The following is a 24,344-nucleotide window of genomic DNA, read 5'->3' on the forward strand; positions in this document are numbered from 1 at the left end:
TTTATGAAGCGCTGCTTGACACTCAAACGGAGGGCAAACGCACATCTCTCTTCCACCCCAAGTAGGCGGCTGCTGTGTCGATGTGGTGTTAGCTGGCAGCTTATATTAACGGACAGACATAAACATGAAAGCACGTCTTTTCATGGACTCTCATCTCACGCCGGTATCAGTGTGATCAAACGGAGCCGGGCGTCTCTGTGAAACGGCTATGCCGGTGCAAACAAACGTGCATTTTTATTCAAATTAAAGTGGCAATTTTCTCCAGCCATTGACTCTGACGACTTCAGTCAGTTAGAGGAAGCCAGACAAGCCGCTGCGGATGATAAAGTCTGCGAGGTAACGGCTCTCTGTGCAGCAACGTCAACAAGACTTTTGTCAAGATAATAGCTCGCGGTTTTTAACTTGGACTTGGCTGTTGGATCGAAACCAGCAGAACCAGCAGGATTTCCGACAAAAAAAGATGCCGACTCAGTAAGTGTGTAGTGGAGATTAAAAGCCTGCACACTCCTAACAAAAAAAAAAATATTGATTTATTGTTTGTCTGGGGCCTGAAAAAGAAAAGTCATCAAATCGAATCTTCAGTAATAACCTCCCCGTTGATTCAGTAAGATCTGCTTGTTACTGTTGTGAGAGATGGACACACACTCACACACACACACACACACACACACACACACTGGTGCTCCTTTGCATTGAAGTCAGTTGTCATGCTGTTGATGTGGAAGGCGGCTGCCTGCTGCGGTGAGTGATGTGCTTTCTAATGGGCACCGCTTCGCAATGTGTCACCGCTTCAACGCGAGACGCTCGGCCGCGGCGAGCTGCGGGGTAGTGGTGAGAGGAGTGTAGCTCCGCATTCATCCGACCTGTCAGGTGATGGATAGCAGACTACAGGTGGAGGCGACGGTGGTTTATCTCCGTCGTGCTTCACGCCGTGGACACGGGGCAGTCACTGATCTCTCCGCAGCCAGCCGTTTATTGTCCTCTTGGGAGGGGGGGGGGAATCACTTTACCAGGAAAGAACCGTGCTGTTCCATGAAAACGGTGGATAACGCCCAGCTAATTTTACTGACATCAGTCAGTGTCGAGTCATCTGCAGCCTGTGGTCTGTCAATCATTACCATTCCAGTGAACGACTTAGTGATCTGCAGTCTCAACAAATACAAATAGTAGAACCCCTTCAACTTCTTTGTCTTAATTCTTTGCAATTTCAAGTGGACTCAGCTTTTAAAGGGGCAGTTCAAAAATAATAGATTTTTCCTGCCTTCCCGCCCATCTAATGAGACTATTTGGTACTCTGCTTGTGGTGCTGAAATCACCAAAACGATACATTTGAAAAACTCAACAGCAACATCTCTTTCCAGAAGTCATGACTCGGTTAATCAAGATGACCAACAGACCTTTTTGTGAGCAGTTCCATGTAGGAACTATTTCCTTTGTACCATAGTTCCTAACAGGGTCGTGAACTGTCCCTTTACATTTGATTGGTGGTTTGGTGGCTTGTTATGGATAATTCATTGTTTACAGCCATTCAGTGCTTTGTGCTGAATGTTAATATCATGGTGCTACCAATGACAATGCATACTGATATTTAGCAGGTATAATATATAGCATGTTCACCATCTTAGCATGCTAACGTCGGCTGATTATCACTGAACACACAGTTGAGTTGAGGCTGATGGACATGTCATTTGTATTTGCAGGTGTTTTTGTTATAAACCAAAGTATTGGACAAATTCAAACTTTGACCTGATGTTGGCGCTAGATGATGAATGAGGTCATCCCCCAGAATGATTACACGTCGATCCTTCCAACGTCTGCACCCACTGACGTCCCCAGAGCCACGTCACACTCCAGGAAGTGCTGCTTTCCCATGTTTTATAACTTATTTTATACTTTATGTCTTTAGGTTAGCTATGTTCAGGGAATTTTAGATTTGATTTTCTAAAATAATTGATTTGCGGACCAAATTGTGTTGATCAACAGTTAGTTTTGGTTGAGTGATTTGACTGTGAGACAAACATTTGACCGTAGCAGTAGCCAGTTAGCGTCTCTCAGGAGCAGTGAAGCCGTCTTGGTGGCTCGTGGTGATCCAGCATATTGGCATGTTGGGGATTGCCGTACTGCAGCAAACGGCTGTAACTGAATTGTTATGGCAATGTTATGACAGCCGGTAGTTTTGAAGGACGGCAGTGAAGCGTTTCCCGCTGCCGTTCGCCACCTCACATTCCGGTCCGGCCCAGCTCGGCCACGCGGAGCGTAACATTTGACCCGCTAGCTTGAGATTCATCAGGGAAAGGAGTGAAACCTCTCATCAGTAGACACAACCAGCATTGTAAATGTTACCCAATGGTGCTGATGACAGCACTATTACTTTACTATTTACTAGTATTTCACTTTGTTCCAACTTATTTTATCATACTGTTAAAATCTGCACAAAGCACAGTTTAAACAAGCCCTAGCAGAAATCACAGTAGGACTTGAAATATAGAACTGCTTGTCTGTGTCCAACTGAAAAACAACACAAATCGTCCCCGTTGGCTGGAATAAATATCTGTTGTTTTGTGTGTAGACTCTGGAGGAAGAAAAGCCTCGGTGCAGTGCAGTGACAAATGAGAGATAAAGAGTAGAGCGCAGTCTTTCTCATAACAGAGAAGAAATCTGGACCCGGCAACGGTGCTGTGGATGTTTTATCTTTCTCATTCCTGCTCTTTCTGCTGTTATAAATAAGCACAGACCAGCTGCGTTCTGTTTGCAGTGTACTGACTCTGCAATACAAGACATCTGGCCACTGAGGTGGAGGCTTCCAGTCTCCTCTTACCAGGCTTAACGTGTGAAGGTTTTTTTGTTTCTCGCCAATGATCAGCGTGTTCCACATTGTGAAGTCCCCGTTTATTGAACTCCAGGACTCACTTTCCCCACTCTTTCAGACAAGCTTACCCCCTTATCTCAGGATGCCTTTTTAAATTGACAGTAAATTTGCGAGTGGGCCGGGCAGTAAAAGATTGGGAAACTCCAGTAGACCAAGAAACGTTTTAATAATCTCTCCCAGTAAACGCAGGGAGAGATTTAATTACACAGATTCAATTTGAGATGGTTCTCTGGTATAACCAACAGCCACTCATCCCGGCTGTACCGCTAAAGGGAGCCTGTCTGAGTTCCTGTTGCTTTGGCAGAAAGATGGAGGTCTGTGTGTGTGTGTGTGTGTGTGTGTGTGTGTGTGTGTGTGTGTGTGTGTGTGTGTGTGTGTGTGTGTGTGTGTGCGTGTGTGCGTCCATGAATATCCATTATTTGTGGATGTGATGTAAAGGGAAAGGGCCTCAGTGTTTGATGGCGTTAATAAGAGTTAAATTGATACATGGGCCCAATAATGGACTTGGATTAAAAATGGGAGCGTGATGCACTTACTGTGGCTCACCTCTGCCGGCATGACCTGCTGTGATTTAGTCACATGCATAATTATTGTTTTGGCCGCTGTGATCATTTTATTATCGCATATTAGATGCCGCTTCGGAGGCTTTTCCCACACGGACTGCAGTGCAAGTGCCTTATTACGGAAGCACAAAAGATCAAAGGTCAATTGGCCCGGTGGCTATAATCCAGGAATTGCAGTGTCTGCTTCCAAATATGCGCGTTGATGTACTGTTTGAGACGGAAAGGGACGGGCTCTGCTTTTATCAGTCTGTCAATGTGTAAAAGTCCGTTGTTTGCTGAGTCGCCGTGGACCCTGCACTGGTTTAATTAGACGACCACGAGGTGTTGCCAAGCTGCAGCGAGTGCTGGTATGTCAGCGACGGAGCCACTCATTTGCTGCCTGGACTGCCGCCCTCTTCTGTTTCCTTCTCTTTTGTTTGCTTGTTTTGATCAGAACTTTTCTGTTTCTTCATTTCTCGTCCTCCGTCTCTTCCCTCAGACCTGAATCCTCAGGAGACTCTGCTGCACTTCTCGGCGCGTCGAGGTCTCCTTCGGGTGACGCGCTTCTTGCTGCAGCAGGCCGGAGCAGGGGAAGCGCTGCGATTGGCCAACAGACAAGGCCACACCCCTTCCGCCGTCGCAGCCCTGCGAGGACACGAACACCTGAAAGAGCTCCTCGCGCAGTAAGCACTCTTTGTTTCATGGCAGTCGAAGGCGAAAGGTAAATAGTGCTGTCCAGTCCAGAAACATTAAAGGTGGAGGAGAAAAGTCTATGAAAGACAACACTGTGATACTAGATCTTAGTCTCCCTGTACAAACTGTCTCATGTTAATATATCACAGCGCAGATGGCGATGTTCCTCCAAGCCCTTTAGAGGAACCATGTTTGTCTGTTGCATCACAGAGAAAATCACCACTGCAGCCCAGCTCAGCACTCTCAGCTGCAGACACACATAGTTGAGGGCAAAACTGAAACGTTGTGGGCTGCCAGTATTGTTCCAGGAGAATAGAGAGGGATCGGAAAGTATTTGGCTCGAAATTCTATCGACTAATCGATTAGTTGTTTATTAATCAACAGACCTGTAAAGCCTCCACAAAGAATCACACAAAAGAAATCTTACTCGACTAAGAGCAAAACGAGGCGGCAGCCCTAGAAAATATTCTGCAACGCAAAAGCATTGATGGTAGCACCTCTCCACGGCGTCACACTCTTTAATCCACACACACACACACACACACACACACACACACACACACACACACACACACACACACACACACCGTGTGAGAGGATGTGTTTTGTTTGCAGTTGCCAGGTGTTATACCTAATCAAGCCTTTTTTTTCTGAGTGACTTGTGAGGTCAGATTCCTCTCATCCCTTTCTAGTGAAACATTAAACTGCTGGGGGGAAAAAACAACAGCTTCTTGGTAAATGGACTGAGACATGGCTTAAAGTGGAAATGGATCCCTTTTTTTAAAGAAAGTCTTTAAAGCACTCTACTTATCTGCTGCAAAATAGTTTTCACTTAACTCAAAATGAAGACGCCACAAGCTGAAAGACGTCTACCACTTAGCGAGCTCCGCTCATTGTGCCCGGGCGTGCGGTGGAGTTGCTTTACAGCGCGCAGTTCCCTCTTTATGCGTCGGTAATTACATTTCCCCTCATGAGAAGTGAAGTCACCGGCAGCCCGGCTGGTGACCTCAGCCGCCGGGGCCTCGCAGCTAAAGCAATCCACCCAGGATTACGCAAACGGATCTGCCTGACTGGGAGGTGTCTCCCATTTACAACACGGTCTTTATGAACAAAAAAATAAAACACAGCTGATACTTTCACCTTCAAACCGTCGGAGCAAAGGCAGCAGGGGGAGTGGGGTCTTCTCTGAAAAGCTTATGGAGTAGGAGTGGTCTTCACGTCGGGTATTGCAGGGCGTATTTTACTGCAGGGAAGGAAAGTAACAGTTTTGGTTGACTGGCCTCAGAGTCTGGAACCTTTTAACTCGTACCAGTTTCTATAGTTTGATTGATCACCTGCTAGAGTCGACTAACACAACAACCACGGCGTTTGGAGCTCGTGGATCATCCAGAGAGAGCGGGGGGGGGGGGGTTGACATCACTCGGGATGATCTAAGTGTTTATTTCGCGGCAGGGCCGAGACGGAGAAAGGGACTGAGACTGTCCAGCTGGTGTCCGCGGACGCCCGGGTCGTCTGCCACCTCCCCGGGCTGAACACACACACTCTGACGCTGAGCAACCGCCCCGGCCGCGACCCCCCGACCCTCCGGAGGAGCGTGGAGCAGCTGCTGCACTTGATACGCCGTCTCCATGCCAAGGTGAGTCACGCCGCGCTGCGCTTCTTAGCGCGTTATCTCTACTGGCGTCGGCTTCATCCAGGAGCTCTGCTGAGCTGCTGAACACTGTCGGATTGTTTGTCTTTTCACTGCCCTAATTTTTTTCTAACCTTCAAGCTTGGTTTGTATAACCAGTGGAACACCTTGTGCAATCACAGAGTTGGCGATTGATAAGAAGCTAGAGAGCAGCTCTGTTGGTTTCTCTGAGGGGAGAAGCTAACGTTTAGCCTCCTCTTCCTTTTTCTGTATTCCGCAGGGAGTTTCTGAACTGGAGCTGAAGTTTGAGTCTCTGCACACAGCTGCCGAATGTTGTGATGGGGCAGAAACAGAGATAACCTGTCTGGAGCGACTACAGCTGCCCGCCGCGGCGTCAGAGTGCCTGGACACAACAAGAGGAGGGAGCTGGGTGGAGAACTGCTCCGTGGAAAGCCGCAGCGGTGTAGATTGTGGACATGGTGGGACTGGCAAGGCAGAGAGGGACTGGAGTTTGTCTGTGAGCGCTCCAGCGTCAGAAGTGCGGCCCCGGGAGCATGGCCTCGGCCCCCCAGCGGACTGGGTGTGTCTCGGCTCAAACACTGGGAGAGATTGCTGCCTGACGGAGCAGGAGGGAAGGGAGCAGCCCGTGGTTTCCACACAGAGTTTGAGTTTGTGTGACAGGAGTGAAGGAGCGCAGAGCGGGGAAGAAGGGGCGATCCTCACTGTGGGAATCCCACCGCCGGCAAGCGGCGATAAGCGGGCAGAGGAAACTGATAGAGGAGAGGCTGTGATCTGGGAAGGACAGGAGGCCACGAAGGGAGAGGACAGATCAGAGCAGGAAGCAGAGGACAGCGCAGCTACAAGGAGGGAGGAGGCGACCAACTCGGAGTCAACAGATCTAATAAAGCACTGCGGAGACACAAAGGCGTCGGTCATGGGCCAGTCGCTGTCATCAGAGGGCTCCGGGGTGTCCGACACCTCCGATTCTGAAATGAAGGAGTGCTCTCAGGAAGGCAGGACTAGTGGGAGACTTAGCCAGGATCCCTTTGTCGGACTCTCTTTCCAGGAGGAGGCAGAGCGTGAGGGGTTAACAGACCCTGTGTCAAACCCAGAGGGCCTCCTCAACCCTCCTCCAATAGACTGCGGTGATGTAATTAGGGAGCCTGAATCCGCTGTTCCACGTCCCCTGATAGAAGGCCTCCACGAGGGGGAACCTCCGCCAGACATAAACAGCCTGGAACAAAACCAGGAAACAGCTGGCAGGGATTACGACACAGAGCAGCCGGGGGGCTCGGCTGCAGAAACTGGGAACTGCACTGGAGCAGCGAGCGTTGACGAGCTAGATGGTGAAGGCGCAGTCGAACCTGGACCCATATACAGTATGGAAAGCACCTGTTTGCCCATGGAGGAACCTGACACTACAGCTGATAGCCGGTCTGCTGGTAACTCCACGGAGGAGCCGTCACTCGGAATGACGCCCGGCTCCGGCGATCACGATTCAGGGATGACCCGCGGCCTCTCCAGCGACGACGATGGCAGTTTCCGGTCAGTCGGAAGCTCCACGACAGATATATTCCACCCCACTCTGGACAACGCTAGTATGGAGGATCAGGACGCGCTTCAAACCACGACAGCAGATCTGTCGTCGACAGGATTCACCATGGAGGAACCAAACGATTCAAACCAGAGGGAAAGCGACGAATGCGCAGAAATGAGCGTGGAGGCAGGGCTCCCCACTGCCAGCGCACCGACAGTGACAGACCGCGGCCAGGCAGAGTCACAACCGTCTCCGGGCCTCAACACAATGGAGGCTTTGAATCTTGAGGGGACGGGAGAGAAACTCTACCCAGAACTTCCCAAAGGGGATCTGTCGCTAGGTCCGGCGTTGTCAGAGAGCGGGGACGCCGGCGACTCTAAGCCGAACACAGGGACTGAGCGTTCGGCGTCAGAGGTCACCAGTAGGGATTTATATGAACCCGGTCGGTCTGTCGCAGGAGGCCATCAGTCAACAGAGACCTGTGACGAATCTGCAGTGGCCAAGAGTGGGGCTGCGCTATCCGAGCAGGATAATTCCGAGATGGCAGCGGGTGAGAGGTCACCGGATGAGGATCGGATCATTGCGTCATCGTCGCAAGGTGCCAACGCCTTGGAAGGAGAGCCAGGTTCTCCTCGCCCTGAGAACGAGATGACTGAAAACACAAAGACGCCCGACGCTGTGGACGGAGCATCGCGAAGCCGCAACGGTGCAGTTCAAGGTGAGCAACCACTGATTTATTTCAGTCGCACTTCAGGTTTATTCGAGTTGCACCCGCTCGCATTCATCACGCGGCCAATATGTTTGTCAAAGTCCTATTCCTAAATCCCAAATACGCTAAATCAAATGCAGTCCTCCTCTGGTGATTAATGGCGATTGCTCTGCGAAGCTAAATGCAATGTAGCTCACCATAATAGAGCTTTTTGTTTGACATCCTGTTGTGATATATTGCTGTTGTGAACGCATGCTTTGCTGAGGCTTTCTCCAGTTTTGCCTCTAGTTGTCTTTCTAATGAGGATTTAGCTGAGTAACACTTTAGGATTTTAAAATGAAAGAAAAGAGGTTATTTTAAAAAACACTTTCCCTAAAAATGCGACTTCAGCACAATAATGTTGGGATGAATTATGACCTGTTACGTGACAGGAAGCCGGTTTATACCTTTGATAGCTCATGCCTCGACATTTCCCTTTGTGTTCATATGTTCCCTGTTGCACACCCTGCATGTCAGTAAACACGGTCACATTACCGAGGCATGTGACCGAGTCTCGGACGCACAGCCAGCAGGCTCTTTAAAACAAACACACAGGAGCCGGCTGATGTGAGCGTGTGGAGCAGCAAGTGAGGCCGGAGAGAGTTTCTCTCTCTTCTCTAAGTGAACTTCCAGCACTCCTCTGCCTGCAAATGTTCCCTCATCAGGGATAATTGTGCCGGAGTCCAACAAAGTCCGATAAAGAGAGGTCAAGGGCAAGGTTTTGCCGTGCGTCACGCAGAGACCGGGGGTGTCGTTATGAACGAGGGGATGTGTTGACGGCCCGACAGCGGCCTAGCATCAGGTCACAGCACAGGCCTCTAGAGGCGAGCTTTCTGCTGTGTCATTGTTTGGGAATCGAGACGTGAATGTTCAGTCCGGATTCCTGTGGATGCTTAGAAACACAAGAAAGGAGTTGCTGAGGCTTTTCCGCTTCCTCTCGCATTCACCAAGTCATGTTGGCTTACTCAAGCCTTCCAAGATCGATTCCTTTAATCCGTCACAGGTTTTATACAGAACCATCAATTTGGTTTCTGTTTTTATAATCAAAGAATGATGAATTCATTTACATGGGAATGGTTATCGTCCCTTTGGCAAAAGTTACTCTCTGGAAATAACAAAAACAACAACTTTATTTATAGTTTTTCCTTTTACAAACACATATTCCCTTCCACACACCTAGATAAAATACCTCAAATAGATAAATAAATAATAATAACGGTTTGAATAGTGCATAACACCTATAGACAACTCCTCAGTGTATCTGCAGTGAGGAGGTCTCACTTCCTGTCACTTGCCATTGATTTGTGTATTTGGAGGATTTGCCGTTGGACTGATTGCATTGTGTCGTGTGCATTTCTCCAGAGGTGGAAGTCATCATGTCTGCAGAAACAGTAATTGGTGCAGTGGAGGAAGAAAATGGCCCCCCAGAGGAAACCGACGTCTCCATGGTAAGTCTCTACTGTGGTTGTCTGATATCTTTGCTTTGCCACTTCTGCTTGGACGTGGCTTTGATTAAGATGAGTCATTGTTTGCCGAACTTTTTGAAACACCCTAAGTAACCTTTGGAACTGAGCTTGTTTGTTCACAACATCTTGGTGCCAGAGTTAATACGTGACCAGGGGTAAAATGTGTGTGTGTGTGTGTGTGTGTGTGTGTGTGTGTGTGTGTGTGTGTGTGTGTGTATATACTGTGTATATATATATACCATCTTTTTTCTCTATATGTCCATATTTTAAAGAAATAATACAAATAAGATGATACAGTGATAGTAAACGATCCTTAGATCCATTGAAAATGGTGTCTAGTTAAATTCTATTGTAGACTTGATATTAACGCGTATGCAGTGGGTTTCATCAGACGGGTACAGTGAGTCTACATGTTGAGCTTGTTACATAGTAAGTTCATAGTAAGAGTCTGAACACGACTCATTGATAACTCTGTAGATTTAAGGCAAAGTCTGCAGAATCGAATGACAAATATGCACGAAAATGAGCATCCATCCACTCTTCTCTACAGTGTGCTCAGGTCATTGTTGCAGAACAACGTGTTTCTGTTTGCTCAAACAGTGACATTAAGCATTACGTTAAAGAATGAACTCTTTTCATGAATATTTGGCAGGAATAGCCAGGAACTGTGTCATATCTCCAAAAGCACGCGAACAATTTGGGGGGAGACTGAAAGGCCTACGAGCCGCTCGATGTGCCAGCAAGAGATCAGCAGAGGGTTCAGTCATGAAGCTGTCTGAAACTTGAGACGTACAGCCTGTTTTTTTGGTTCGTGCCGTCATTCAACCAGAAATATATCACCTGTTGGAGTGTCCTTAAGCTCCGCCTCTGCATTTCCTTCACCGCGAGTCCAACAGGACCTCCCTACCTCATTCTGCGGGAGCCATGTTGTGCAGCTCTCTTAGCGTCTCTGCCCAGCCACTGAGCACACGGATGCGATGTTCAGTACTCGAGGCTTTACTCCGAAATGTTGCTGACTGACGGATTCCTCAGCAGCCATAGACTGGAGTGGCTCTGCTTATTCCTGGGCTGCGGTCTGGGTCAGCGGCTTGTTCTGAATGCCAGATGTTTGACTGCAGGAGGATAAGAGACACCCAGTCTGCAGGACGGGGGGGTCGCCAGCAGAGGGCGATGTAGCCTCAATGGCGTCGTTGGGAGTTTCCCCTCCCCCCCCCCCTCTTGACCGGGGAGACAGTTTAACGACCTGCCATTTGATTCCTGTTGAAATCGCTCTGTCGTTTCTATGATGAGCAGGCGGTTCGGAGTCTGGCTGGTGTTGAACCAACTGCAGAATCTAAAATGACAGCGACAACAACTTGCAGCACAAAAGGAGATGTAAGGGTAATGAAGTGATTCAAATCGCAAAGAGTGTGTCAAGCGTTTTGACAAGAAGTAAGCTGTGTAGACGGCGGATAATTCAGCGCTGGTTAATGTTCTGCATTTCATATTTTAGAACCACAGGTACCTGTAGTTAGCGAGCCTGCATAGCACCGCTCAACGATCACGGTGCTCTCACAGCACCGGCCTCCGTCAGCAGCTGAGAGTCCTGCCTTCAAGACAAAAAGCGTGAGATTTGACTGCTAGAGTGGTTGATATAAGTGTATGCACCCAGGGAAGCCATAGCAACGCCTGCTGTAGGAGACCAAAGCAACAGATGAACCACATGGAGCGCCTCCGTATTTCCTCCGTATTACTCGCCATGAAGGCCGAATCTGTCGGAAAGACAGATTTGCTCAATTTTAAAAACCAAAACAGCCCTGACCTCAATAAGATGATGCGTGTGCTTGCTTTCCTCACTCGCTCCCCTCAGCTCCGTTGCTCCTCCCAGTGAAGATAGATGGGATGCAAACGTGGAGAATTGATGGCGAAACATTTTGTGAATAGTCCTGGTCAGGAGTCGTTTCAAAGCAGCACCAGTTGCAGATGTGAAAAAACCCCGCCTGTCTTATTGATTACTGCGGTTGACCACAGTTTTCTTCTAGTAGTGTTATAATAGCTTTATAGATATAGCTCCATAGCTTTAGCATGAACGTATTCTTCTATGCTGGTTCTCCTCTTCATAATGTTGGGAAGAGTTTTCAGATCAACCTAGCGTCGGGTTATCTTCAAAGTTGGTATTTTCTGTGCAAACGCGGTGCTTCCTTTGGTCCAGCGGGTCTCCCTGAACTCCCAGACACCTGGTGCCCCGTGGAGGTCCAGAGTTTGCTTCAGGGGTCCAGTTTGATTTGCTTGCGGCTGCCGGGATTCACGCCTTCTGTGCGCCGTTCACCCGGGTCGTAATATCACCCAGCAGGTGTTCAAGCACAGTCTCTTAATCCCCAGTGTGATTTTGGAGGTGGTGGAGACGCACATCTGTTCTTCTTTTTGGATCACATATATCCTAAATCCTATATGTGATATGACAATGGAAGAAAAGTTTTTAGATGTGTCCGTATTTGAATACATCAGCCCACCGCCTACCCACCTGTACGGATGGTTGCCGAACAACATGTGGTGGTGAGAAAAACAAACTAAAACTGAAGTGCAATCTGAGCTGGAGAGTAACTGACCCGCTCTGGCTCTGCCCCCTTGTGTAGGAATATGCAAGCACTGCCATATCTATCATCTGAGAGAGGTGCAAATCACACCCAGAGGGGCGTGCACGTCCACCTCCAGCGGGGGGGGGGGCGGAATCTCAACAGCGTGAAATCTGATCGCATTAAGTGATAAGTAATACTGCCCCATTGTCATCTGTCACACTCTTACTGCTGTGGATGGCTGGTTTACAGGATGAGCGAGAGAGAGAGAGAGAGAGAGAGAGAGAGAGAGAGAGAGAGAGAGAGAGAGAGAGGCATGAGTCAGGAGAGAAGTTGAGAGGCGACAGAGGGAATGAAAAGGGAGGGAGGGAGGAGGAGAAGGAGGGAGTTGAGTAGAGCTGGAGTCTGGTGGAGGGCTGCTACTGTGGCCAGATGTGAAGCTTCACAGCAGACGGCTTCGGCTCTCCTCGACACAGGGCTCCTGCTGGATATTTTTTTTTCTCCTGCTATTCGGTTCGGTCTGCTCTGGATATTTAAGGGATAAAATGTACGAGCGACACAAGCGGAGGTACAGCCTCCGTGCCAAAGGGGAGAGAGCCGTAGACGTGGTTCTGATAAAGGTAGGCCACCTATCCGCACTTCCAAAAAGTTGCTCGGTACGATAACGCCGCTAACTGCTACAGTAATAACAGCCACTTGAGCGGAGACTTTGAAAAACACAGTTGTTAAGTGCTTGAAACAAAAAAAAAAAAAAAGCTGATGGGGAACCAATAAAAGCAGGACTGAAACCGTAAAAGCAACTCATAAAAAGAGAGGTCAGCGGTAATTAACGACACTGTTGCATGAAATTAAGTCCGTTAAAGAGAGATCCATGAAACGGTTCAGCAGCTCAAGCTCCTCAAGACTGTTTTTGAGACTGTGTTTAAACTCCTGATCTCAATTATTCTTAAAAGCAGAGAGGAAAAAAAAAAAAAGTTATCTCTGAAATAAAAGGCGATCACATCTGCCACAAAGTGCCCCGACATGTTTTGGGTTTCTTTTGCGAACCTGTACTCGTCTGCCAGAGATGTTGTGACGGCGTTCGGCTGTGATGCACCCTGGGAGATGATTACATGGTTGTTGATAGCGGCCCTCCAGACACAGAGTGCTGATTATTTCGGGGTGGAGCGCGGCTCTCTGAATGTGCGGCGCGTGGGTATATGCTGGAAGAACCAAGACGCCTGTCCGTCTCTGTGGAATCACTGCATGAAAGTCAATGAGGCTCGGACACTTTAAGGTCTCTTTCCGCAGAGTACTTGGTCAGGATGGCGGGTGCTTGATGGACTAGTGCTGAAAAGCTATGAAGCTAATGCAGAACAGAAAGCCCACTGATGTCCTGTCACACTGCAGAGTTGGGACATGTCTCTCTCTCTCTCTCTCTCTCTCTCTCAGGTCCTGTTACTGTCCCACAAAGGTTATGTGTCAAACCAGTTGAACTGGATGTTCTTTGGAGTCTTTGTAAATGAGATCTTCAGGGCACCTATCGGTCTGTACGGTAGTCAACGACGAGAGACAAATCCGTTTCTGATCGTGTTTGAATCACACATACGTATCGTTCAGTAGTAACCCCGGCCTGGGTATCTGTTTTCAGGGCCGGATTCTGTGATTTGGGGGTGTAGGAAAACGCCGTCTTGCATTGCGTTACACCCTTTCTTTAATTGAGCCTGTTGGTGTTGGCAGTGGTAGAGGAAGTGCTGAAAAATGTTTCTATCATAAAACTGTTAACTGTTAGTGGTAGAACTAGACTGCGTATTGGCATTACTGTTGTTTTTCTAACGCTCTGCAAACCGTTGTATTGGAACAGTTTTCGGTTCTGGGAACGTTCCGCTAACGTTGCCTGAAGGGTTGAGTTAACGTCCGGTGAGGCTTTCACTTCTATGATGCTGGAGAGTTTAATGAACAATGAACCGCTCAGGACCCGAGCAAGCGCAGTGTGAAGTTGTTTGAGTGAGCGGTTCTTGAGAACCACAGCTCGAGCACTCGACTCAGTTCTGAACGGGCATGTTTTCAACGGGCCGAGGTTACATCTCTGATTTCATCCTTTTGTTCTGATATTGTTTTTGTCTGTTGATATCAAATTACCATCCTCTTCGTTTTCAGCCACTCTAGCGGTGTGACTTTAAGGAGGGAAGTGGATTTTAACACTATGAACTATCCTCTTGGCGGCACTCTGAAGCTGCTTGACTTCCTCCCGGGTCCACATTCGATCCAAAAAGTGTTTGTTCTGAACGGCCCGCCGACTGCTCGGCCTCCGGTGTTTGCTGCTTGCCGCTTTCTCGGGGGAAACCGCTCGTCCAAATAACTTCACGCTCCACACTGCGCTTCCTTGGGCCCAACGATACACACAGCAATACATGACATACTATGTCATACGTGACATAGCTGCGTCCTCTAGCAGTGCTAGAGGACGTGAGAGTCATCTGGCTGCAGAAGCTCAGACAAACATCGACGGGCAGTGATGTGTACCCAGCAGTCAGTAGGGGTGTGTGTGTGTACATAACACACTACTGAAAGATATTTCCCGTAGATCTCAAGAGCTCGCACTCGACACTGCACTTCCTTGGCTCCTCAGCATCACACCCACTAAGTGTGATGTAGATCTGATGAACGGCGGTTGAGAAAATCAAAAGAGCAGAGACTCCTTCCCTTTTAGTCAGATTCAAAGGGGAGCTATTTCCTATTGCTTGATGAGTATTAAACTAATAACCACCGGACATGTACTGCAGTACGTCACACGGACCGCCATGCTAGGTTACGACCTCCAGAAGCAGAGCAGAGCCGGAAGCACTGAGAGGAAAATATCTCTGAAGTGGATTGCTCTGGTGTGTGTAACACCCCTCTTTAGTCCATTGTCACGTTCTAAACTTGTACCTGATGTCAGCTCTTCTTTTCACCGGAGAGGGGCGAAGCGGCAAGGACGTGTGTGTGTGTGTGTGTGTGTGTGTGTGTGTGTGTGTGTGTGTGTGTGTGTGTGTGTGTGTGTGTGTGTGTGTGTGTGTGTGTGTGTGTGTGTGTGTGTGTGTGTGTGTGTGTGAGCGATATGATGGTGGGAAAGAAGGCAGCGGCGGGCTAACGGTTTCCTCTGGCCTCAGATGGAAACAGGCATCTGGCCAAATGACTTCATTCCAACCAGCGTTTCACATCGCAGCATCTCTGCTGGCCCGGAGTCACAGAACACATCATCGGTACAGTGACTGTGAATAGGCCTTTATAACGCGGCATATACAACGTTTCTAGCGTTCTAGATGACGTTATGAGAGCGGGGATAGTTGTTCCTTACCCGTTAGCTTGTATTATTGGTGAGCCACTATGTAAAGATTATTGTCCTGTTGATCATCGAGTGTTCTAGTTGTTGAAAAGTCCGTCCCCGTCAGCTCCACTTGTGCGCTATCCTGTAGCCGACCCTGACCTCTGACCTCTCTGTGAAGGGAGTTTAGACAATAGGATTTCATTTGGTCTTAGAATATTCATTTAAAACCCCCGAAGCTAATCCTGTGTAGCAGATGGGTTCATTATCTGACGGGTGGTGGGTTTGCTTTTCTCCTCTTTGAAGTGTTTGGCGAGTTGAATTCCGCGCGGTCCCAAGGTGCAACAGAGAAGAACCTTGCCGTGCCGGGTCGTCCCCGGGGATCAAACTGTGCGTACACAAGCGGGCTGGAAACAGTCAGTCAGTCAGCCGAGGCATCCTTCAGTGCTGCGGAACCTCTCTGGCCGCCTGCCTGTTTAGAAACAAGGCAGCGGTCCAAGTCCTGCCCGCCCCGGCATACATAGACCAGTCCGCCTTTTTTTTTTCTTCATATTTTTAAACCAGATTTGTTTTCACTGGGTACAGTTTCGATTCCCCCGACGCTACAAATATGCCAGACTCCGGACCGACCGGGTCGGTTCTTCACCCTGCCTGGTTTGCAGGCCTGCTGGCCGGCTGGAACACTTGTTTGGTGAATGTGCGGTCGGCTGACTAGTTACATGGCGGGCTGCCCGACTCGCCGTCACCTTGGGCCTCTTGGTTCGCACTGGACAAAAATCGCGCTTTCGTCCTCACCTCTACTGACGTCCAACCCCAGGTCCTCATCCATAGTGCTGCCTTCAGGAACGCAGGAGTAGATTCTCACCTTTTTACCAACCAATATGAGCTGCAGCACCCTTCCAAAATAAAGGAAACGCACGTCGATTAAAGAAGCATCCACCTCATATCCCATCGTTGCCTCAGAGTTCAGTTCTTTCTATAATCAGTGCCAAAGCACACTGAAGCAGTTCTGCTGGCTCACTGTGCGTAAACAGTCTATTAAAACACTTAAAGCTGCTGTTTCCTTTACTTTGGCTTTAATCTCTGTTTTTATTCAGGACCCTTTGTTTCGATTTGAAGTTCTGCTGCCACTGCTCTGCTGTGAGGTCAAGCCATGTAGCCTTTTCTAATTTGTTGCAATCACTGGCAATCATTTCACATCTGAGCAGAACCTGTGTGTACGTTTCTGTCTGTCTGTGTGTGTGTGTGTGTGTGTGTGTGTGTGTGTGTGTGTCTGTGTGTGTGTGTCTGTGTGTCTGTGTGTGTGCTGGCGCCCTCTGTGACCAGCTAATCTTTCCTCGTCAGCGTGTTTGTTCTCTCTCAGCGGGCTCTGTTTGATATTTGAACACAGCTGTGAGAAAAGAAACAGCCCGAGTGTGCTGTGTGTGTGTGTGTGTGTGTGTGTGTGTGTGTGTGTGTGTGTGTGTGTGTGTGTGTGTGTGTGTGTGTGTGTGTGTGTGTGTGTGTGTGTGTGTGTGTGTGTGTGTGTGTGTGTGTGATTTCACCGTGGATGTGTGAGACTTGACGAGTGCAACAAAAGTAGCCTGAGTGTTTGTAATAAGTGTCCATGCATGCACCACTATTGGCTGATGGAGGTGCATGTAGACGATGCCAGTTGGTATGCAAGTGCCTGTCACTGTGTTTGTAGGAATGCAAAAGCGTAGTGGTCGCAGTGGGTACTTTGAGACACACACACACACACACACACACACACACACACACACACACACACACACACACACACACACACACACAGACACACACACAGACACACAGTCACACTTGCCACTCCCAGGCCTGGAGAACAGAGCTCAGTGTTTGTGTTGGTCCCAGCAGGCTTCTCAATAGTGTGCTCTGCTCTCACTCATCCTCCTCTGTCAAGATTCTTGATTTGTTTTGAACTCTCCCTGTTTTGTTTCTTTCTCTCTTCCCCATTTCACTCCATGACTGCAGAGCATGTGCTCCAGTTTTTTGTCTATTTGTAGCAGTCTGTGTTGTTGTGACACTGTCTTACAGCGCGTAGGTTCGGCAACTTTGAGTCCCGCATAGGAATGGCGGACTCCGTCACCTACAGTGAAAACTATACAGAGAGTAATCACGGAGCGCAAATGCATTGAGAGGCTGTTACTAAAAGAATGCGCATGAGCTCAGAGGAAAGTGTGATAGATGTTTTTCACATTTTGTTTTGAATAGACTTTGCAGTTAATTGGCTAATTGACAAAATTATTGTTGGAGTCTCCGCTGGTTGCCCGGCGACTTCACGGTGACGACAAGTACCCAGGACACCGCTGCGTGTCCTCCTTTTAAAACAATGAATCGACTAGTACGGACTAGTGAGCTTTAGAGGTGCTCATAAGTATACACTTAGCTAAACACTAAACATGCATTCATTTGTGTCTCAGCATCACAGAAACAAGGTCAACTATGTTGTTGACCCAAAGGACTTTTCATTCTAACCAATCCAGTAGAACCTAAAAGATCCTTCAGGGACCGCAAGGAGAACATCCAGCATCAGCCTGGTGGTGTAACTGAAACCCCAGAGGTGACTTGGTGGGTCCCGTTGGAGCGGCTTTGTTTTGCTCCTCTTTCAGATTGTGGCCTTTAGATCAGGAACCTGTTTACACTGCGTCTGGGGGTTCCTTTGTACACGTCCAAGTTTAAAGGGCCGCGTTAAAGCCTGTTGATCTGAGCCAGGCTTAACCTGGGTTAACTGGGGTTGGGAGTTAAATGGGAAGAATTAAGGAGGGGAGGAAACGAGCTCCAGTAGGAGGAAAAGAAGGAACAAACCATTGAAGGAGGACAGGCCATAAACATCTTTAATGAGGCACCATCTCTGCTCCATTGCAGTAGCCACAGCTCAGTTCAGAAATCACTTGACCGCCCCCCCCCCCCCCCATAAAGCGACAAGTTTTCAGCATCTCTGCTGAAGAGCTTAGGTCTTGGCAATCCGTCTTGTTAACGGATCATGCATCTGCTTTGACTTCTCTGCTTGTGCAGCTTGTCTCGGACCGCGGATGTCTCTCTTATCGCTCACATTCAAAATCAAAGCTCGTCAACTTAATCTACGCGTCGTTGACGGAGTTCGTTAAAACACAGCGAGCTTTCTCTGAGAGCCTCCGCTAGCTTCACGTCCAGAGCTGCCAGTCAGATCTGCACAGCTCCGTCCAAACTGTCGAAGCTTTTGTGTTGCCTGCGAGGAGGGGGGGTTGCCTGTGGCTTTCTTTTCGCAGCTAAAACCAGTTCTTTCTCACACACACACACACACACACACACACACACACACACACACACACACACACACACACACACAGCTGTTGTATAGACACTCAGACCACAGAGGAAGCAGATCCCCAGCGTTGGGTGTTTACAGCCAACCGCACATCTCTAACAGGCGGTGTGTGTGTGTGTGTGTGTGTGTGTGTGTGTGTGTGTGTGTGTGCGTGTGCGTGTGTGCGTGTGTTTTAAGTTTCTGCCAGTGTAACTGTGAGCTCCGTAGGCATGAAAACAGACCGGATTCAGATCTTCCCCAAAAGGGTTCCTCCAGGCGCAGCTCCTAGAATCCGATGAATACTCTGAAGTCCGCCGTTCTAAAGAGCGTCTTATCGTTTCCTCCCATCCTGTGCGCGCCGACCAACACTTCCTAACCGCCACGCTGGTCTGCATCATTATTTCTTTGCGAGGGTGACGGTCACATGTTGCTGAGGCTGATTCAGTGTCTTCCTGTTTCTCTGTAGATCCACCGAGACAGAGAGGCGTCGTTCCATCAGCCCTGCAACACCCAGCACTCAGGTAAGAGTTACTCTGATCGCATTTTGTGCATATTTCTGTGCTTTGTTTTGTTTTGTATTATTGCTGTAAGTCACAGTGAAAGGTTGGCTTTCCTACCAGTGACAAATGTGTTGAAGTGGGTCATTTGTGTCTTCATGTTTAAGCTGGAAGATGCTGTGTCCTTTGCTCTCCTGTGAAGCCAGTTTCTTTGAAGTGATTGCAAAGACACTTGCTTCGTTTGAGCCTCGGCTTAATAAAAACAGCTGTCTGCCATTTTTTTTTTTCTACTCAGAAGAGGAAATTGAGGCCGTGAGAAATCTTTTAGTTGGTATGAAAGGCCAAGCCAAGACTTTGCAGCCACATACTGGTATTTTTGTGAAGCCTCACAGTCTCTGATAGCATTTTAAATACATATACATTCGTCACCTGTGACTGGACAGCCCGAGTGTTGTGATCAAAACCTTGGAGAGGCTCTTTGAAAAAAACAAAAGAAGGTGCTTCCTCTTTAAAAAGAATGTCCACAGGACAAGGAAATAGTACGAGTAAATGACTAAAAGGTTCTGTGTGGGGTTTTGGGCCTTTACTGGACCCGTAGAGCAGCGTTCTGATGAGCGGGACACAGTTTTGTATCTCATGCTCAAACAGCATGTACACAAGGATGTGGTCGCACGCCACAAGATGATGTGTTACGTGTCTCTGCCAACTCCGCAGGGTGGTAACAGTTACTCCTGTTGACCCTTATTGTATTCCAGTTGACCTCGTAGCGTCTTTGGAAGTGACCCAGCGCTCGTGACGGAGCTAATTAATGTGAGTGCCAGCGGTGTGTCAGAGAAACAGCAGGATGGACTGCAGGAAGCTGGTGGTCAGAGATGTGATGTTAGTAACAGGAGGTTACTCCTAGTTACTCCTGTCTAGACATGATCTTGGCTTTTTATGTAGGCCTTACAAGCATTCGGTCTTCACCCCAGTTTAATTTAACTTTCAGTTCCTTTATGATTTGTTTTTAGAAATGTCTTTTTGTATTTGACAAGGCTGAGACTCTACGATCACGCTCGCAGCTCTTTAAAGGCCTTGACACACCATAGCATTTTTTTGTAACTGTTGTTTTTGTCATGAATGCTAATCTTGCGGGGCGAACGAAACACGCTAGATTTGCAGAGGCATCGACCTTCATGTTGTGCATGAGGCTCATATCAAAACGTACACTATAGTGTAGAACAACACGGGGACTCAGTGGTCTGATCCAAGACGCAAACTTATCGATTACTCCTTTCAACCCTGCCAGATCCGCTCCTTCCTTACTTTCCTTTCACAATAAAAGCCCTAGACATATACACTGCTTAACCGTTTACCAGAGGGAACTACAATTCCACTCCGAAGTCAGTAAAACAGCTTTCCGTAGTTTGGGCTTTAAAACAGTGTGCCTCAGACTGACTACCGGTAGTTGGTCCTCTGTCTGCGCAAATCTGTTCCCACCTTTTATTGGAAAAGTGCTGCAACTGTCGCAAATTTGCATTTCTGCCGGTATAAATAGTTTTGATGCAAAATATTTGTAGGTGAGTATTTTTTGCATTTTCTTGTTTATTATTTGTCACGCCCCCCGGCGTGTTAAAAAAGTAAAGTGGTACTAAATGCTAATGTTAACATGCTAACATTAGCATTTATTAGCATGATTACAATGAAAATATTAACATGCAGGTTATATTTCTATATATTTAAAATAGTACACGCCTTTACGTGCTAACCTCCTGCACAGATGTTTATTTTTTTAAATACATCTGCTGTCCTTTTTTAAATCCCCAAATATGAATCAATCACATCAACCCTCTGTGCCATCCCTAGAGCCACGCTGCTAGTGTGGCTAAAAACAGCATTAGCTCGCTTGTCACTGCAGCAAATGGATGATTGTTGCAGCTGTGGATATTTTTCAGTCAGTACATGGGGAATGACCACAATAAATGTGAATACATAAGAGGTTGACATATATACGTATGTATGTATGTATGTATGGGGAACAGCCACAGAAAGATAGGAAAACAGGATCCTATGAACTCTGCTAAATGAGTCCGTCTGCGGTGAGACCAGTCTCAATAAAACAGGAGCAGCAGATCGATGGCAACAAACTGCCTTTTATCTGTGGATGAAACATCATTCTGTCAGATAGAGCAAGAGAGAAAGACATGTTTAATGGTAGAGGTGAAGAAATCCAGAGGAAACACAAAGATGGAAAGAGAAAGAATAAAATGAAAACAGGAGTGTCAAACGGAAATAAAATAGAAGGGTGGGTGAGGGTGGGATTTCCTCTGCAGCAGCTGGGAGAAGTTGACATCACTTCCCTTTTGGTGGAAATATCTCTCTTTCTCCTTCACTAAAGTGATCCAGCTCCTCCAGCCTCTGTGTCTCTCTTTGCTATATTTAGTCAGGTAAGCAACTGATTGACTGGCTGCTAAATGTCTAATCAGCGGGTTGAGGGTTGAGACCTCGGTGACATTCTGCTGAGTGTTTAACCATATCTTGTGGTCAATTCCTTCTTGCATCTTTTCTCTTGATGTTAATATAAAATGTGTAATCGTCTGCATAGAATATTACGTGACATATTGTACAACACTTTGACACAGCAGCAGAGGCAACATAGAGGGGACCAAGGAGCACTTGATTTACAAGCCTATGCAAAGCCTCGGCCTCAGAGCATGCTGGGTACTGTCTGTGGTGCGTGATGGAGCGCGAGCTGCATCCCATAATATAGCTGGTTAATGTGTTTTTGGAAGGCCACGGTTTGGTGGTGCGCCCGGCCGCCTGTGGTTCGCTGGCCTCTGTTGCTGCTGTTTTAAAGTGTTGTTTGTAATGCTGCGTGATATTACACTTATCATGGGCGAAGCCGCGTCCTGTTCAGCTCCACTCGCTAACCCTCATTTATATAGGAGGAGACGTGCTGGGTGTGCCTTTTTGATTCAAGGCAAAAATAATACATTGAAAAGAGACAACAAAGGTATGGAGTAAATGGTGGGCTGGAGTGAATCACAGTGAAGGCTTTAATTACAGCTTGGTTGAGTAGTGTTCTCAGTAAAACGTGTGCAAGGAAGGCAGCAGAGGACGGGTTCCTTTTTAAGAGAAGTACAGAATAATATGTATTGTTGGTTGTAATAGAATAGTTTAATTCTGTGAGTGTGTGTTGCTCAAACCAGCACAGTGAACAGCAGACGTTTGATAGCCGATTATGAGCGGATTCATTTTACTTAATTGCAACAGAAAAAAGATTTCGGTTGCTCTACTTCTACTTCTGGCTTCAACACTGCTCACACGTCAACGTGCATCCAGTGTGGTCGCCCACCCCCCCCACCCCCCCGTCAAAGAAAAACACCCTCTATGTGCAAAGTTGCTCACATTAAACAAGTCATGTTCTTAGAAAATACAGAACTAGGAAGTATAAGGGGATAAGGAAAAAATAAATAAGGTTTTATCTGTAAGTGCTGATAAAATCTTTTGCACTTTGGGAAACACTTAAGGTAGCCTCAGTGGCGACTTATCTCCACTAATAGTACAGAAATGTGCAGAGAAGAGTGTTTCTGAGGCAGGGAGGCCCGATGGATACTTTATCTTGTCGTTTTTTTCTTACCGCGTTCATTACTTTCAGACTGGATGATTTGTTTGGATCATATCTCCCTCTGAGCTTTTTTCTTCTTCTACCGCATTCATCTAACAACACACATTTTTCTGCCTGGCTTTTTTTTCTTTTTCTTGTCGTTTTTTTTTTTTTACTGCATTGAAAAACAACAGCTGTTTGGATTGCGAGCAATATTTGATTTCTTGATTTGAAGTCAAACGAATGATGGAAAAATAAATATGTTGCATATTAGTCAGATTAATCCACAGGTGCGTGACCTGCTTCAGATCCAACCAACTACCTCAACCACCCACTGACTAATCAGAGGGCCTTACACCTGTTCTCTGGGCTTCTGTTCTCTCTGTGTGTGTGTGTGTGTGTGTGTGTGTGTGTGCGCGTGTGTGTGTGTGCGTGTGTGTGTGTGCGCGTGTGCGTGCGTGTGTGTGTGTGCGTGTCTGTTCGAAACAGAGGGAGGAAGACAGCTGTCACAGCTCACAGTCCTCTGCTAGTTCTTGTGGACAGGTGTGAGGGGGTGGAGTCTGAGAAAAGACTCCCATCAGCCACTTACCATTTCACATTTACATCTTGGGATTCTCCGGTCCATGGCGGCGTTAGAAAATATGAAGAACAAAGGGTAAAATGATTTGCATCAACTCCCGAAACCGCCTCTTGTCGAGGCTGAGCTCTGCCGCAGCACAGGGTCAAAGGTCAGTGTAGTTTCTAGGTTTGGATCGTTGTCATGTCCACTTTGTTCTAGCGGACTCGTGCTTTTGATGAGGTCATGAAGCGGCCGTCCGTACCAGGCCCTGTGCACAGCTGCTGTTCAGGGATTGGCTCTGGGATTTTTGACAGGTACAACTGTCGTTATTCCACAGAGATAGAGAGGAAAGCAGGTGTAACCCCGGCCAGCTCCCTCTGCCGCTGAACTCCAACAGCCCGACAGCGTCTGATGCAAACATTAACAGACATTAATTCCCGGAATAAGCTCTAAACCGCTGACGCCTCTGATTCATACATTCAGATTCAGACGTGAATAATATCTTTCAAGCCCCGTAATTATAAACGATTGATATTTTATAGCACCAGTTCTCGGATCTGTGAAACGCGTTTCCATTTTTAATCAAATGATTGCTGATTAGTTCATCCTCCCAGGTTACGAGTGTGCTAATGAGTGAAATCAAACGCTCAACATCTGAGCAAATGTGTGGAAATGTGCAGAACTCACAGACACTTGAGAGCTGCTGATTGAAATAATGTTATCATGTGTTTTTGCGTAACATTAGTGTGAGTGCCGATACTGAGATCCTGATTACCTCGATCCTTCCTGACTCTTTGGGCTCAGCGTTCCTTGAGTCAGTGAGTAGGCCTCATATTAGGGGGACCCGGCTGGATCGGGGGCGCCACCCCTTTCAGTCCGCCTACGTTTGCATGCAGTTGCGTGTATGTCTGTGGTGGTCAGCAGGGAGGTCTGTGGCTGTGCCCCCAGTTGCTTGTTTGTCATTGCAGTGTAACAGATTCTCGCTAAAATGAAAGGGCCCTCCCAGCGCGACCCTTTGTCCCATCTCCTGACCCCCCCCCCCAGCCGAGTGCTCAGCCCCGGTTTTCCT

The 24,344-nt window shown here is 47.7% G+C and overlaps 1 protein-coding gene across 2 annotated transcripts in view; it reads left to right on the forward strand.

Moving 5' to 3' along the window:
- LOC137887704 (A-kinase anchor protein 13-like) overlaps positions 1–24,344 on the forward strand; it is an 88,454-nt gene that overhangs the window by 21,642 nt on the left and 42,468 nt on the right. Inside the window, exons 6-10 of one of the 2 annotated variants that reach the window (XM_068730880.1) lie at positions 3,911–4,094; positions 5,557–5,740; positions 6,015–7,989; positions 9,382–9,467; positions 19,100–19,154. In XM_068730880.1, the coding sequence (XP_068586981.1) occupies positions 3,911–4,094; positions 5,557–5,740; positions 6,015–7,989; positions 9,382–9,467; positions 19,100–19,154 (2,484 nt within the window). Of the gene's footprint in view, positions 1–3,910; positions 4,095–5,556; positions 5,741–6,014; positions 7,990–9,381; positions 9,468–19,099; positions 19,155–24,344 lie in introns of those variants that run through there. The other variant, XM_068730879.1, reaches the window with a different exon arrangement.

Source organism: Cebidichthys violaceus, unplaced genomic scaffold, assembly GCF_023349555.1.
Source record: "Cebidichthys violaceus isolate CVI_PGR_0920_01 unplaced genomic scaffold, fCebVio1.0.p SCAF_5, whole genome shotgun sequence".
Lineage (NCBI taxonomy): Eukaryota > Metazoa > Chordata > Actinopteri > Perciformes > Stichaeidae > Cebidichthys > Cebidichthys violaceus.